General features: G+C 54.6%; 1 protein-coding gene across 7 annotated transcripts in view; it reads left to right on the forward strand.

Moving 5' to 3' along the window:
- RAP1GAP2 (RAP1 GTPase activating protein 2) overlaps window positions 1-15,255 on the forward strand; it is a 79,720-nt gene that overhangs the window by 36,471 nt on the left and 27,994 nt on the right. For 5 of the 7 annotated variants that reach the window (XM_064467705.1, XM_064467709.1, XM_064467703.1 and 2 more), the window contains exon 3: window positions 12,946-13,030. In XM_064467705.1, the coding sequence (XP_064323775.1) occupies window positions 12,946-13,030 (85 nt within the window). Of the gene's footprint in view, window positions 1-3,520; window positions 3,678-12,945; window positions 13,031-15,255 lie in introns of those variants that run through there. The other 2 variants (XM_064467706.1, XM_064467707.1) reach the window with 1 other exon arrangement.

Below are 15,255 nucleotides of genomic sequence, written 5' to 3' on the forward strand. Positions count from 1 at the left end.
GGGCTGGGGAAATGCGTTGCAGAGGTGTTTCTGTAGCTGACCAGGATGTGGGCAAAGTACTTGCCCCTTGCTGGGATCAGTTTGGTGGGATCTTCTCTTGGAGAGAGTAAAGGCTGAACTGGGGACGCACACCATGGCCAAAGCACTGCAGGAGCCAAAGAGACCTGGCTCTGCTCCCGGGTCAGGGTGCCCCAGCGACCTGCAGCGCCGTGCCAGCGCTGGTGATGGGGTGCAGCTCACTGTGCCGCACAGCCTGCCGTGCCCGCCCTGTTCCTGCTCCTCTGGTTGGCAAGCAGAGATCGTTGCTGTGTGCACGGTGAGCTGTCCCTTTGCAAGGAGAACCCACCAGGCGTGAGAGGGGAGAGCAGCAGGCGCTGGGGAAGGCAGGCAGGGACACGGGCTGTTCGGATACACCAGCCCTGCCACTTTCCCTGCCTCCCTGGGTGTGCCTGGCATCCTGCCCCAGTCTGTCCTGGAGCCTTTCATCAGACAGCAGAATGTGAGAAATACAGGGCAGCTTCTCGAGGGACTGTTGCAGCCACAAGTGATGTCCTCAGGAGCAGGAGGTCCCTGGTACCCCTTCACCTGTGTGTCCAGTGACCGAGCATCCAGAAGTCTTAGGAAAACCCATGGCCTCCTACCAGACAGGAGCTTGTTTGTGCTGGAGTGGTGGAAGGAACAGGGGCTCCAGTGCTTTCCTCGCAGCCCTTTCTCTGTGTGAGAATGGCATGGCGTGGCTGCAAACTGGGTACCAAGCTCCTGCACCACCAGCCCTCATCCAGCCCCTTGCCATTTATTATCTTGCCCTCATCTTATAAATTACAAATCAGCTGCAATGAAGTCCAGAAGAAATTGATTTCAGTCGGGGCTTGTTTGCCGTATTTGGGTGGAGAAGAAAGTATGGCTGAGTGCGTCTGCTTAAAGTGATTCTGTATTTCCAAATATGAGAGAATTGAACATCTTTAAAAATCAATACAAAGCCACTTCAGCATAAAACAAGAGGAGATTAATACTTAACGTGTCTGGAAAAGGGGAAGAGAGACAGTGGAAAATGTCTCCAGAGAGAGAGATTCAATGAAATTCGAAGCTGCCTGTTTAATGCGAGAGGTAAAAGGTTTAAAATTAAAACCCCTCCCCCTCCATTAACTGGAAGCTAATGAGGTGCTGGAGAATTGGTATAATTTGACATGGAAATGGGTTCTAATTTCTTTTCTTTTTTCTTTTTTCTTTTTTTTTTTTTTCTCCTATGCCTGAGAAATGTGTCAGATTGATGATTTCTGCTTGAAAGGAAGGAGCCAGGTATTTTCCACAAGAACAAAGGGATTTGTTGGTCCAACAAAAACTTTATTAAAAGGCTTCACGGTGTGAGTTAAGCGCTCTTCCCTGCCAGTGGGGAGGAAGGCAGCACCCAGGCTTAACGGAATTCTTTCCCCTTATCCACTCGCGTTCTCTCACCCACCACATGCGGTTTGGCATCATCTGATGTTATGCCAAAGAGGAAGAAACACGTTTCGGGGTGTTTTGAGCATGGGTTGGGCACTTCATTGTGGGGAAGTGGGGACCTTGACACTTGTCTGCTGGAGTTACTGTGCTGGAGAGACCCTTCTGCTGCTTCAGCCTCCCCAGGGACCCATCAAGGTCTGTTGAAATATGAAAATACTAGTCTTGGATTTAAGTTTAGATCTTGACTCTTTGAAGAGCTACACGTGTGCTGTGTAGGTGAATGTGAATGGTGTGGTGACGGCTGAACCACCGTCAGGTTCTTCTAGGGTGAATTAATGTGGCATATTGACAAAAATAACACAGCACATATTTTTATCTGACTTACAGTACAATGCATAAAGACATTATGGTGATGATGGGTTTTTTGGTTGAAATTAAAGAATACATCCAATTAGAGATTGTGCTGAGACATTTTGATAGAAAAGGCCAGAGCTAAGGTTATGTTGATCACCTTAAGCATGGCAGGCAGGAGGAGGCGGCCAGAGCGACAGCTCTGTGCCAGATGTGCTCTGTGGCCTTTGCGAACTGTTTGCTCCTGAGCAAGCACATTTATTATGAGCTTTGCCAGGAGAGCCCCACACGCTGTTAATGATTGACTGCCCTGGCCAGGGGGTTTCCAGGCAGCTCATGCTCCGTGGCCTGTCGGGACTGCTGGGCTGTTGGACTGTGCGTGATAAGCCTCCCCAAGTGGGCGAGGAGCGGGAGGCTGTTCTCCCCATCTTTCCCCAGGGGCTGCAGCAGTGGGGGTCCTGCTTGGGTGGGATGCTGGTGGTGGGGTGGCCTCAGCCTGCCCTGCAGCCCTCGCGTGCCCGCTCATCAGGCTGCCTGTTTGCAGCAGGGTCCCTCTAAAAGCTCTGACCTGTAGGTTGTGACAGTTCGCCAAACAGCCGCTCTGGGGGTCCCGCACCCCGCTGCCGGTGGGAGGTTGTCCTCTCCCTGCTCTAAGGCCAAGCACACCCCGGGAAACACTTTCATGGGCTTGACCAGATGATGCAGTAGGGTTATGACTCTCTGAGGTTGGCTGTGGAGATGCGAAGCACCGGTGGGATTTGGGGAAGATGCTGATGCTTCAGCCTGATGGATGGCTGCAGTTTTGCCTGCATGTTCTCATACATGCCTACAGCATGGACTGTGTTTTTATCCCTCTAAGGAAGAACATGCTCAAAATGCTGTAGCTAGTCCTGTGTCTTATTCCCATGAAAATTAAACTCGCAGAGGAGGAAGGTGAGATGGGAGGGGGCGGGGCAGAGAGACCCGGGTGTTTTATCACCGTGGCAACAGAGACTTCCAGGGAAAGGTGCTGAGGTTGTGAAGTAGATCATTTACAGTTTACTTAATTAAAAAAAAAACCCATATATTTCCTGGAACAAGCTGTGTGCCAGCTCCCCCGTGTAAGAGGCAAGCTGGAGGGCTCGTGCTGTCGTGCTGATCCCAAGCCTGGCTCCGTGCATCTCTGCAGCAGGATGGATGTTCATCCCTGGCACAAGCACAGTGGGCACCTGGCTTGGCCCAGCTCAGAGCTGTCCCGTATGGGGAAGGTTTGCTAATGTCTGAAAAAGGCAGGGAAATACCCGTTTGCAAGGCAGGAACAAAACCCTCTGTTCAGATTTTAAGTGGGCTGTAATGTAACTTCACCCTTTAAAGAACCCGGTGTATGTGTGGTGCGGGCGGTTTTCATGGAAGCCTCGGCATCAAGGTAACGCAGTGTCCGCGGTGACCCTGGAGCTCTGCCAGAGGGAATGAGGTCCCTTGTTCATTCAGTGTGCTCAAAACCCCAGCTTGCCCCGGCAAAACCCAGGCTGGCGGGCTGCGGAGGGGGGTGGGTGGGGGGGCAGCCTTTTTGGGGCGGGGGGGGGGGGGGGGAGGAGGAGAGCGGTGGCCGCTCCTCAGCGAGCCCTGCCCGCGCCCGTCGCCACCGGAGCAGCCCCGCGCAGCGGAGCGGCCCCGCGCAGCGGCGGGGAGCGCGCAGGGCGGCGCGGGCGCGGAGGCGGGCGCGGACGCGCCGCCGCCTCCCCCGCAGGTGCCTCGGCGCGGGTCGGAGCGCGGTCGGCGGCGCCGGCAGCGGCGATGTCCCGGCCGACGGGCAGGATGCACTCCCGGCGGGCGGGGATCCGGGCGGCCGTGGTGCTCATCGGGCTGCTGCACAGATCCCGCAGGCAGAGCAAGGAGAAAAGGTACCGCGCGAGGTGGTTCCCGGCGTTCGGATCCCTGAGCAAAGGCGCCGGGCAGCGGCGGGGCTGGGCCGGGGCAGCGGGGCTCTGGGCGAGCCGGCCCGAGCCTCGTGGCATCCGCGGCGGCCGGTGTCGGGATGGATCCGGCGTGCGGGTGTAAAGCGCCAGCGCTGCCCCGGCGCCGGGCTGGAGGCACGGGGAGCATCGCCGCGCCCCGCTCGCGGCGTGCGTGTGCGTGTGCAGGGGCCGCGCTTCAGCCTGCCCGAGCTGGGTTTAACCCCGCCGCCCGTTTCTTCTGCCGGAGAAGACCAAGGAGGACCGTTCTCTTTTCAGGGATCGCCGTGTTCGCGGAACTGCTTTAACTCAGCTCAACAGCTTTGTCGCTTCGCTGGGAACAGCTGACAAACGGTTTCATCTTTCATTGACTAAGCCACGGATTGTACTTTATGTTCAACTTTGTGTTTTGAGGAAATAGCCAGTTTGCAATATTGTGTTAGCTTGCGTCTGCTCTGCACGGCTCCGCTTCCCCCCCCCCGCTCCTTAAGGGGAGTTGCTGTTTGCTTCAGAGATTTACCCTGCTCTGATTTATGCTGCACATCCTCGGTCAGGGAGTTCTCTCTCCTCCAGGACTGTGCTGCTCTGGCAACTTTGTTGTTAAAAATAGTAAGAACTATGCATCCAGACCTTGGCCGTGTTCATACCTCTGGTTCGGGGTGGAAGCGACGTGGGCACTACTGCAGTTTGAGGGTTTTGGGGTTTTTTTTTTGTTCAATTTATGATTTTGTACCAAAACCATATGAATGAATAATTGATTATTTGGAATCTGTCGTAAAGCACACACACCACCCCCTCACCACCCCTTCAGTCTGTGAGCCTGAAAAATCAGAGCAAGATGATTGGGGGTGAAGCTTTAGCTCTTTCCCCACCCACAGTTTCGGGTCGTAGGGTCCATACCTCGTTTTTTGGTGCTGCTGCTGGAGGTGCTTTGCCTTGGACAGCGGGCGCCCTTGAGAGCAGGATTTTAGTGGTGCTTTTATGACTTAATGGTGGCCTTCCTGTATAGTTCATGTGTTGCTGTTGTTGTTTTGGGATATTTTCTTCTCCTTTGCTGGGATTTTAGGTAGACCATCAAAGCTGAACAGTCAGAAAAAAACGACTTGCAAGTCCTGGTGGTCCTGAGTACACAGCAGAGATGGATGTTCACCTGAGCTGGGCCATGCCATGGCTGTGACCCCTGTCCTCCTCTGCCCCTGGCTGGGATGCGGGGTACAGGGGCTGTCCTGGCGGGCTCAGCCATTCCCATCCCTGCTTTTGCCCCTCGGGTTTTTCCTCATTCAGCCAAGACCTGCCCCTGCTGTAGTTCTGCCCGTGGGCTACGGGCTCCAGCTACGGGCCAGCATGTTTTGCAGGGGCTGGTTGCCTTGGGGGTGGCCAGGGCCCCCATGCCCTGCCTGGCGCTCCGTGGTCTGGAGCCTATTTTCCTGCTTTCACGTGCTGCACGCAGGGAGCATCCGAGTGCTGGGGAGGTCTGTGCTGCCAGTGGGGGCCCAAATGCTCCTCTGAACACTGTCCCCGCTGAAACTCATGGGCCGTCCCGCGTTCTCCTCAAAGCATGGCAGGGAAGGAAGAGAGTGCTTTACCAGTCACACCGAGCAAGGTGTTTCCCAAAGAGTCGTCTTTCCCCTAGGTACCAGATTTGTATGAATGAGCTCAGCATGACACTTGAGGGCTGAGAAAAAATCTGGCTCTGAACTCTCACAGAAATCTGACCAGTGATGTGCAAGTCTGATTTTTTTATTTTTAATTTTTTTCCTCACCATCACGTTGAGCACAAACCCTCTCAGTGTAGTCCTTGCTACAGGGTTTACTGAGGACAATGAGAGTCACACAGACTTCTCAAGGGGAGAACAAGACCCTGAGGAGGTTTTTGCCTGTCTGCTGCGGACTGAGAAACCTTCATGGGAGTGATTGCAAGAATTCAAGCAGTGCTTTACGGTGGTTGCTTCATCTTATGCAAGCTGCCAGGGCCATCAAAGTGACATAATCTGCAGGAAAAGGAAAGGGCTGCTAGCGTCGTCGTCGAAAGGGACTCTGTTCCTCCACCTGCTCCTATTTTCTTTTTTTCCTCCTACATTTGGTCTTTGTTCTGTGTTTGCAATTGAATTTTGCTTTATATGAGCCATATGCAAGCCTGCCAGGATCGGTGGCAGCTGCAGAGTCCCTGGTGGCCCATGTCCCTTTCCTGTTAGCAACCCAGCAAAGTGCAGGGCAACAAATGGACTTCACCAAGCTCCCCTCGCAGCCCAGGGTGTTGCTTACCTTGCTCCCTCCGCTCACAATCAATCTGTCCATGCCTGTCCTGCGCGCTTGAGCTGGAGGGGCACAACAGTAACGTGCACCAGCAGCTGGGGCCTGGGGGGCTGCTGCTGCCATGGGCTTGGGGCTCCTCCTGGCTCCAGTCCCACTCCAGAAACCTAGGATTTGGGACTGGGTATTTTTGTCTAAACCGGTTTTCCTGAATGTCCCGTGTGCAAGCCAGGTGATGCTATGGTAGCCTATGGTCTTTCTGCAGGGTAAAGCCAATGGGTGGGTGCCTTGGTGTGGGTGCACCCCTCCATTCACGTACTGGCCTCAGCTATGGTGTAGGCAACTGGGAATAAGGTAGATGTATTTTATTGCTGCTGTTAGTGTACGCTTTAGTTCGGTGAGGGCTACTTACGGGTAGTCTGTCTCCCGGAGCCTTGGAGTGAAAACTTCATACTGCTGAAGTCAGTTTTAATCCCCGTTTGTTTCAGTGGGATGTTCACCGGAGCAGCACCCTGTGTATTTTGGGCCTCCCTGCTCCCACTCCACCTCCTGCCCCTGGCGTGGATGCCCAGGCAGGGACAGCACTTCTGCCTGCAGTTGGAGGCACTGGTTTCTGGGAGCTGTTCTCTGTAATTCGCAAATTACTGAATCAGCTCAGAAACGGCTGCCCAAGGCTCGTTGGCTTGTGTTTGTCAGGAACTGGATCAGATGAGCCTTCTGGTTTTAAAAGGTCTGTGAGCGCCTTGGCTGGTTTACCCAAACGCTGTGGGAAATCACCACTTTCTCTCTATTCCTGCAAGTGACGTCAGACAACAAAATTTGTAAACAATAAAAATCTCTTTCCATCATTATTTGCATATTGGGCCATACTTTCCTAGCCAGACCAAGTGGGAAGTCCTGGGCCAGTTGGATAGAGCCCAGTGTCTGTAGAGGTGCAGGCAAAGCAGGAGCCAGCTCCTCGCCATGCCCCCAGGTGGGACAGGCAACGCGTGGCGCAGCTGTGACCCACACAACCAGCACAGGCAGCACTGCCCGCACGAGTGCGGGACGCTCCGAACTGTTCTCAACAATATTCTCGGTGCAGAGGAGTAATTAAAGCCAAACTCATTGGCAGTTAAATGTCACCTTGCTCTGAGCAGGGCTTTGGTTCCCGCTTGTGGGAGCTGTGCAGTGAGGGAGGCTGTGTGTGCACATAGATGCAGGCTGGAAATTTGCAAATAGGTAATTTATTGCAAGAAATCTAGACCAGAAAATGCTGCACTGTTTCTTTTCTGGCTCTCAGGCACCAATGCAAGAAGGTAACACTTCAGGGTAGGTTCAGCCTGAGCCCAGGACATAAAAGGGTATCAGGGAAGATGTTTCACAGCGTGGTGCAGTGTGGAGCCCCGGCAGCTTCACAGCTCTGGGTGCATGTGGGTGGGAGGATGAAACCCAGGTCTAGGGTGGCTTTGGAGCCCCAGGGCTGCCTGAAGTCAGTGGGAGCCCTGCAGCAGTGCATGTCCTCTGCAGATGTCCTCCCTGGGATGAGTGATGATGCAGTGAGATCTTGCTTGCCTGGAGTCCCTGGGATTGGATGGAGAGCTGTTCAAAGTCAGGGTAAGGTGCCTCGTTCAGTCACTCACTGCAGATTTCCAGGTGTAAAATCTCAATGTGGTGCCCTTGTCTCTGCTGCAAAAAAAAAAACCCAACCATTTTTGTGTTGGTTTTTTTTGTGACTTACGAGCAGCTGGCTGAGGGCTCCTGACTGCTTCCAGCAAGAGTCCGCTGGTGTCCCGGGAGCTGGGTGTCGGAGGCTCAGTCCCAGCCGGGTGCCGTGAGCCGCAGCAGCCGTGCAGGACCTGCCTGCAGGGAGCAGGGATGGAGAGGATCCTCCCGCAGAGGGAGGGTGAGCAGCCTGGGCTCTGCTCCCACCACCCGCCCCATGATGGGAGCTTAACCTGGGGCAGTGTAAGGATGAAAAGCAATACAGGAGCACAGTCCCTTGTGAAAACTGAAGACACTGGGCATTGAATATTAAATAAACTAAAAAGGGAGCAGCTGGCAAGGTGATGCCCATCAAGGACAAAAAAATTATAGGTCCAAAAATAGAGGCTGTTAATTTACAGGATAATCTTTGCTGTCCTTCTCAAGGATACAGCATCTAGACAGGCTGAACTTGCTGCTGCAAGAGTTTTGCACCTCCTTAGGCCAGGTTTCATCCGCAGAATTACGCGTAGGCATAAAGGTAACCTGCAATGCTCCATGTTTAATTTACACAATGTAACAAAAGGTAGAGCTAACCACTTAGTGTGGAAATACTTCGCTGTGTCAGATAATATGTTGACATCTTCCCTTCCCACGGGTAATTTATGTGAACGTACCGTGTCAATTTAGAGCCTGTCTAGTAAATCAGACGAACAAAACAAGAAGTGGGATGCATTATAAGTTTTTCATTAGGCTTAAGACTGAGAAAGCATGAGGGAAGCGTGTGCTCAGAGTCAGGGGTTCGGTTGGGAAAGCTCAGGGGGCCCCAGGCGTCCTGGCAGCCCTGGCTCTGTACCGAACGGGACATTTTAATCACAATTTCAGTGTGTCGGCAGGGTTTACCAAATTCAGGATACGAATTTGTAGGCGCTTTTGGGGTGTGATCAGGGATGCTTTAAAGACAAGAGAAAGGCTTCATCTGTGCTCGCTGTGTTGGGAATTCACCAGTGCTAGAAACCCAGTGCCCACGCACTCAAAATGGGGGGAAGAATCCCTATTTGCTCTGCCTTTGGGAGAAGCAGGGGGAGCAACCCTGGCCACACAGGCTGTGCCTCCCCGGTGGGGGCTGGTGCAGTGGGGTGCCCCCCAGCACAGCCCCGAGGCTGCAGCCCCGGCCCTGGGGGGAACACGGGACCTGTGTCAGGATGGCAGGGCTGATCTCACATTCTCCATTAGAAACCGTGCAGTTGGGCCTGTGTAACTGCATTAAGGTATTTCCTTAATTAGATTTCTAAGTATGTAGGACTCTAATTCTTTCTTTTCCTTCTCTCTTAATTTGTCTAATGAGTAAAATTAAGAAATAAAATTACAAAATGATGCCCATGTTGCCTTCCGGGAAGGCTGCTGTCCGGCTGTCCAGCCTTACAGCTCCGGAGGATGCTCTCCCCCATCCTGTGCGCTGATGCCTGGCCGTGGCCAAGGGTGGGCCTGGGGGTGTGGGGGCCAGGTGAAGCACCTGGCTGCTTGCTGGGTGCTGCCTCTGGGGAGCGAGTGCAGTGCCATAACCTTTGGATATATTATTGAACCTCGAGCCACACGTCTCCCATGGTGCCAGGGAGAGGCGAGTGTGGAGTGATTGCAGAGGCCGTTTATTGGAGCCGTGCCGAGCCAAGGCCAGGCTTAAGTTCATTGCACTATTCCTGCCATCCTTCCCCACCCCATGGGGAGCTGCACAGCATCCTGCAGTCCCGGTCCTTGCTGACGTGAATGCCTGGGACCTCTGCTGTGGTTTGGGCTCTGCAGACACTCGCACCCCTGGTGCCAGCCAGGGGCCGGGTCACGGCGTGGGGCTGCTGTGAGCACCCTCTGGCTCTGCTGTTGTCTTCAGGGGAGATCCCCGGAGGCTGCCTCTCCGTGTGAGTGTGCCGGTGCATGGATAAAGACACGCTAATCTTCCTTATGATTCATTTATCATCCCGTGAGGGTAATCTGTTTGGGAATTAGGCTGATGGCCCTTGACCCCATAGCTGACGGCAGACTGAATCATTCGAGTCAATGGTTGCAGTACAACATAACATATTTCCAGTGCACGGAGGCTAATTACAAGCAATGGCTGGTGAATGGGTTTGTTTTGCTCCCCCCGGAACTGCAGGAGCAGTTCCAGCAGTTTGGCCCCAAAGAAGCAATCAGCATGTGACAGAGGAACATGCTGTTACGTTGTGTGAGTGATTTTATAATACTTAGAATATGATGCTATGGCAACCTGTTACAAATCCCAGATCAAATCAAATTATTTGAGTGCATCCTGTAACTTTAATCTTTACAAAGTCTGATACATTTTATGCCTTTGAGGCCACTATGCAGATTAGTGCAATCAGGCAGAGCTAAGGGTTCAAAGCAAGGAGAGCAAAGGATGAGTGGTTTGCTCCAGATCAAGACGTGCTTTAGTGCCCTAGAAAGTCAAAGAGCAAACAGTAAAAATCTGTCATCCTCAGCATTTTTTCAGCAGTGGAGCCATGGTGAATTTGTGGAGAAGGGGAAGGAGCTCGATAAACAGTATAGGTGGGCACGACATGAATTCTGCTATTGCCCATACACAGTCCCACATTGTTTTAATTCATTTCTCGCACGGAAAAAACAGAAGACGCTAAGAGCTTAAATGAGAGGTAATAATGTAAGGCAAATTTGACCTGCTCTGATTTAAAAAATAGAAAGAAAAAATAAGATGTGTATTGGTTTAATGTAATGTAAAATGCCAGTCCTCCTTGGTCTGGATTAACTTTTGGGCACAAATGACTGGGAATTTCCCCCAGTGATTCCAGGTGCAGTTGTGTTGCTGGCACAACCCAGGCAGTGCCACAGCCCTTGGTGTCCTGCAGCTGCAACGCTGATGGTGATGGGTGCTGATGGTCCTGCTTTGCTGTCGCCCCTTGTAGCCGCAGGGCAGCTCTCCACTCTGCTCCTCCTGCTTCATCCCATTGCAGCCCAGAGGCCAAAAAATCCACCTTCCTCCTGCCTGTGGCTGCCTGCACCTTGGGAGGAGCTCTGAGTCCAAGTGAAGTAAGTCCTGACGGCAGGACCCCAAGCACCCTGGGCTCAGAGAAGTGCGATCAGCAATTAATTACAAGTGTCAGAGGATTTGGTCTGCCAAGTCCCAGGGGTCTGTGAGTCGGGTCCCCGCATGCCAGCGGTTGGTCTCAGCTGCAGCGCTGCCTGACGCAGCAGTGTGTAGATCTCCCCAGCGCCGTGCTGAGCCCCCTGTGCTCCTCCTGGGCTGTTCTTGTGCCTCTGGGACAGATTTATGGTCTTGAACTCCAGCCCTGAATTTCCCCCGCCATCCAGCTGATGTTTCCCTGGCTACAACCGAAGTTCATTAATTCTTGCTCCTTAGTCATTGACTAATGAGAACTCTTGATTTGCGTCCTGTTGGTCCCTGCCTTCCCTCGGTCACAGGCGCCGCAGCTCCCTGCTTCTCTTGTCTCCGTACACGCAATGCATTGACAGCGCAGGCTGACAACTGGCAGCCCCCCCAGACAAACCTAATCGTGCCGGCTGCAGGGACGTGGGCTCTGAGGCGCCGCCGGCTCCGGCTGCTCTCCCCTGCTCCGCCGTAAAGCCAGTCCTGCAGCAACAGGGAGAGATGCCAAATCCCTCGTCTGGGCCGTGGCGCTGTGGAGGGCAGGCTGGGATCCTGCAGCGTGGGGCTGCGGACGGGCAGGAGGCTGCAGTGCCTTCCTGCAACCCGCAGCATGCAGAGGGCTTTCTCCTGAAAGCTTACCTATATGCATGTGTATATATAATCGTGTGTGTGCACATGCGTACATTTATTTGTTTTAAGAGATGGAGTCAAGTTTCATCGGGAACAGGAGAAGCCTATGAGCAAGAGTTGTTGTGCATACAGGCAGGACGAGCAGAGCCAGCCCTTCTCAAGCTCTGGTTAAGTCTCTCATTAGCAGGGACACAGCCAAGAGCCTCTCCTTAGCTCACACAGGCAATGGTGGGGTTTTGCAGTTGCTGTTGCACCAACGGTCTTGTAGAAAACTTGCCTGTGGTGCCTGCAGCGTCCCTATTGCATCTCTGCTGCATGCCCAGGGCGCGTGGCCCTGCCAAGGAGGGGCTGCAGGCTCCCACACCTCCCCCATGTCCAATATGCGGTTGTCACCTGCTGTCGTGAGAGCTGGGACTTGATGGAAGAGGGCGGCGTGGGTGGGAGGGCAGTAGCCAGGGTGGTGGGGCTGGTGGCGAGGGCAGGTGTTGCAGGAGGTTGGGTGCGTACCCTCTGGCAGGACCTGCATGTTTTGGAGAGGACCCTGGCGGGCATCGGTGCTTGGCTGCTGTGCACGCCGTGCCGTGCCATCCCGGGGTGGGCTGCCATGGGAACCAAACCTCATTACTGCGAGATAAACAGTTGGACATTTTGGCCCGGTTTCTGCAGGACTAATCTGGCAGGGACAAGAGGAAACTAAATTAAATCTCAGATTTTCTGACTCCCAGAGTAGCATCTGGCAGTACCGCTGCGAGTGACGGCTTGGTTGTCCGCCTGGGAACCTGTTGGTGTAAAGGGGACAGAGTGTTTTTACCAGATAATTGGTGGAGGGCTGAGGTGGTGCCTTTTTGAGGCTGGGGGCTTTTGTGTGATGCTTTCGTGGCAGGTTCATGGTGTGGGGGCTGCTCCCAGCTCCCTCAGGGTCTCATGTCCTTGTAACACCTCTCGCTGCCTCCAAATTCAGTGCCCGTGCCTGGGGGTGGGGGTGACCTCAGAGCTGGGCCCTGCCAAACCCTTGCTGGGGAGTCCCTGGGTTTTACGCCGGCATCACCGAGCTGGAAGCTCCTCCACCATCCATGGCGTCTGGGCTCCCGGGAGGCTGATCAGCCGCGGATCCTGCCCAGGCGGGGAGGGTGCCAGATGGAGGGAAACCGTGGGGATGGGTTGTCATAGAAACCCAGCCCGGCTGTCCCCACTCCGCCGTCCAGCAGAGCCCGGCACTACCGGCACCGCAGCGCGCCCCAGCCCCGCAGCCGGGCTCCGGATGGCTCCCAGGGACAGAGCCCAGGCGCTCAGTGGGGCAACAAGGGGTCCCGCCCCGCCCTGGGGGCTCTATAGATGACATTTATAATCTTTTTATGTGATCTGTTTATTTTTTTTCTCAGATGCAAGATAGTATTTTACAGGCAGCCTACAGGCCCGTGTCTTTGTCAAAGAAGATAAGCCCTTATCTCCCGCCTTGCGCTCTTGCTCGGGGCACAGGGGAAGCTGACATGCCTGCGTTTGGTTTTTCAGGAAACAGGAGCTGCTGAACAGCACGGATGTGACCGTCCCGGAGCGGCCGCTATCTCCCCCCCTCACCGCCCCGCCGACCATGAAGGTGAGTGGCAATGCCGCGCCGGGCTGTGGGCGCGCGGTCCAGCCGAGGCGCCGGTTTTGGAAACTGAAACTGGTGAGGAGCGGCACTTCCAACGCAGCGGCTGTACGGATTTGGGCTGTTCCCAAGGGAGCAGCAGTAGGTGGTTTCTGGAGTTCAGCCTGCAGCGTGTTCAGACGCCATCAGCGGCAGCGGGGCGTGCGTGCTGGCGGGCCCCATCCTGTGCTGCTGCTAATGTTATGCAATCATGAGCAGCGATGCCAAGCAGGGTGCAGAACACCAGTGCTGTTATCCTTCTAATAACCCTCCCCGGGCGCCGTGGCGGGTGGCTGCTTGCCAGCACAAGGTGGACGGCGTGTCCCTGACAGGCAGGCACTGCTGGTGGGGTCGACCCACGATTCGCTCCTGCCAGGGACCACTCAGCCGCTGCCTTTTGCCGTGGCGGAGGCAGCAGGTCATGGGACATGGTGCTTCCCCTCTGCTCTGCCCATGCCAGGCTCCTCTGCGGGGCTCTGCCCTTCGTGCAGTTCTGCCAAACCCAACTGGAGAAGGTCATGAGCAACCTGTTCAGACCTGGAAGTTGGTCCTGCTTCAGCCAAGGTTACTTCACAGCTCCCAGCTCACAATTATCTTGTTCAAACAGTCTCAAGCGAGTGGGGAGCCCTGTGTCAAGCAGGGCGATGCAGAGGCGTGAACGTCCCATGGCCTGGGACGGTAACCTGGGGCAAAGCTTCAGAGTGAATTTGGCAGGAAAAGTCAATCTGAGACATGGAAATGAATGGGAAAATAGGATAAAAAGCAACATGGGTTCACCAAAAGTAGCTTCTCTCAGAGTAACCTGAGATATTTCTGCGATACCAGAGTTTCCAGACATAGGCAACTGTAGCTCTTCTCCCTGGGTTGCTGTGGAGTGCTCAATACGCTGCCACCCGGGAAATTACTCATTAAGCTGGAGAAGATGAGATGAATGTGAGGATTACAAGGTGGTTGAGAACCTGGTTAAATGGTTAAGAGCAAGTGGGCTTGGAAATAGAGTATTGAGTTGGAGGAGTTTATTAGTGGAGCTTCTGATAATTTGGCTTATCTAGGGTTTTGTGTATGATCTGGGTGCACAAAGCTGACACAGTTCACTGCTGACACGAGCTGTGGCACCTTGTTGGGCTGCAGAGGAGGATAATCAGGGTCCTGGGGGAGGCTTGAAGCCAGGAGTAATGGGAAGGAGTGGAGACACGCCTTTGAGGAGAGCCCGCTGGTGGCGGGGCGTTATCCTGGGGGCACTGGGGAAATGGGGGGAGAGGGGGGATCCCGCCTGCAGGGTGTACCTGGGGATGTGCAGTGTGCGGGTGCGGGAGGTGCCAGTGTGCCAGCAGCATTCCTGGCTGGCCTTGGGCTGGTGCCAAGGAGGGGAAGCCAAAGCCCCCACGACATTACCAGCCTCAGAGGACAAGAAGTTTCCCAGGATGGTGCTGGGCAATGAGCATCCCTCCCAGGGGCTCAGAGGGATTTCACCTCGGCGATGTTGCTGCATCCCGTGGCAGCATGCCCTCTGCCCAGCTGCCCGTGCACGGCCAGGCAAGCGTCAGCATTTCTCACGAGGGCTGTCCGGGGCAAGCGCAGCAGCTCCTCCACGTTCCCGGCCTGCCCGCCCTGCCCCTGCGGGAGGAAGCAAATTGTTGGTGCAATTTATTTTGCAGAAAGGTGGTAAATTGCTCGGTAATACCTGGCTGGACTTCAGGGTAGGACTTCTGTGGCCATGAGCGCTGCGGGCCTGCAGCGTCCCTGGAGCTTGTCCTGCTGCCATGCTGCCTCGTGCCTTCCCAGGCTTTCCAGCAGCACCTGCATCCTGAGAGGTTCTGCCTTTGCCCTTGCCCTTGCCCTCATGTTTTAAGTGGAAATTCTGCCTTTAATGAGCCTGTGAGCTGGGCAGGCTGAGCCTGGCCATGTGGGTGCGGAGGTGGCCCCCAATGCTGGGTTCTGCTCCCTGCCTGGTGGCTGCTGCAGGAGGGGTTACGAGGGGCAGGACCCCAGGCACGCCGCAGGCAGGGAGGGTACAGCTGCTCCTCAGCTGGACCAGGCAATGAGGGGCAGTGGGAAGTCAGGCTCTTCAATGATGCTTAGACTTCAGCACAAGGTTTCCCTCAGCATGGGAAACTTGGCGCAGAATCCTATGGAAAACCTGGCATGGAAAAAGGGTGTAGATGCTACTCCATATGCTTCAGGTAATGTAA

Source organism: Phalacrocorax carbo, chromosome 17, assembly GCF_963921805.1.
Source record: "Phalacrocorax carbo chromosome 17, bPhaCar2.1, whole genome shotgun sequence".
Taxonomy (NCBI): Eukaryota; Metazoa; Chordata; class Aves; order Suliformes; family Phalacrocoracidae; genus Phalacrocorax; species Phalacrocorax carbo.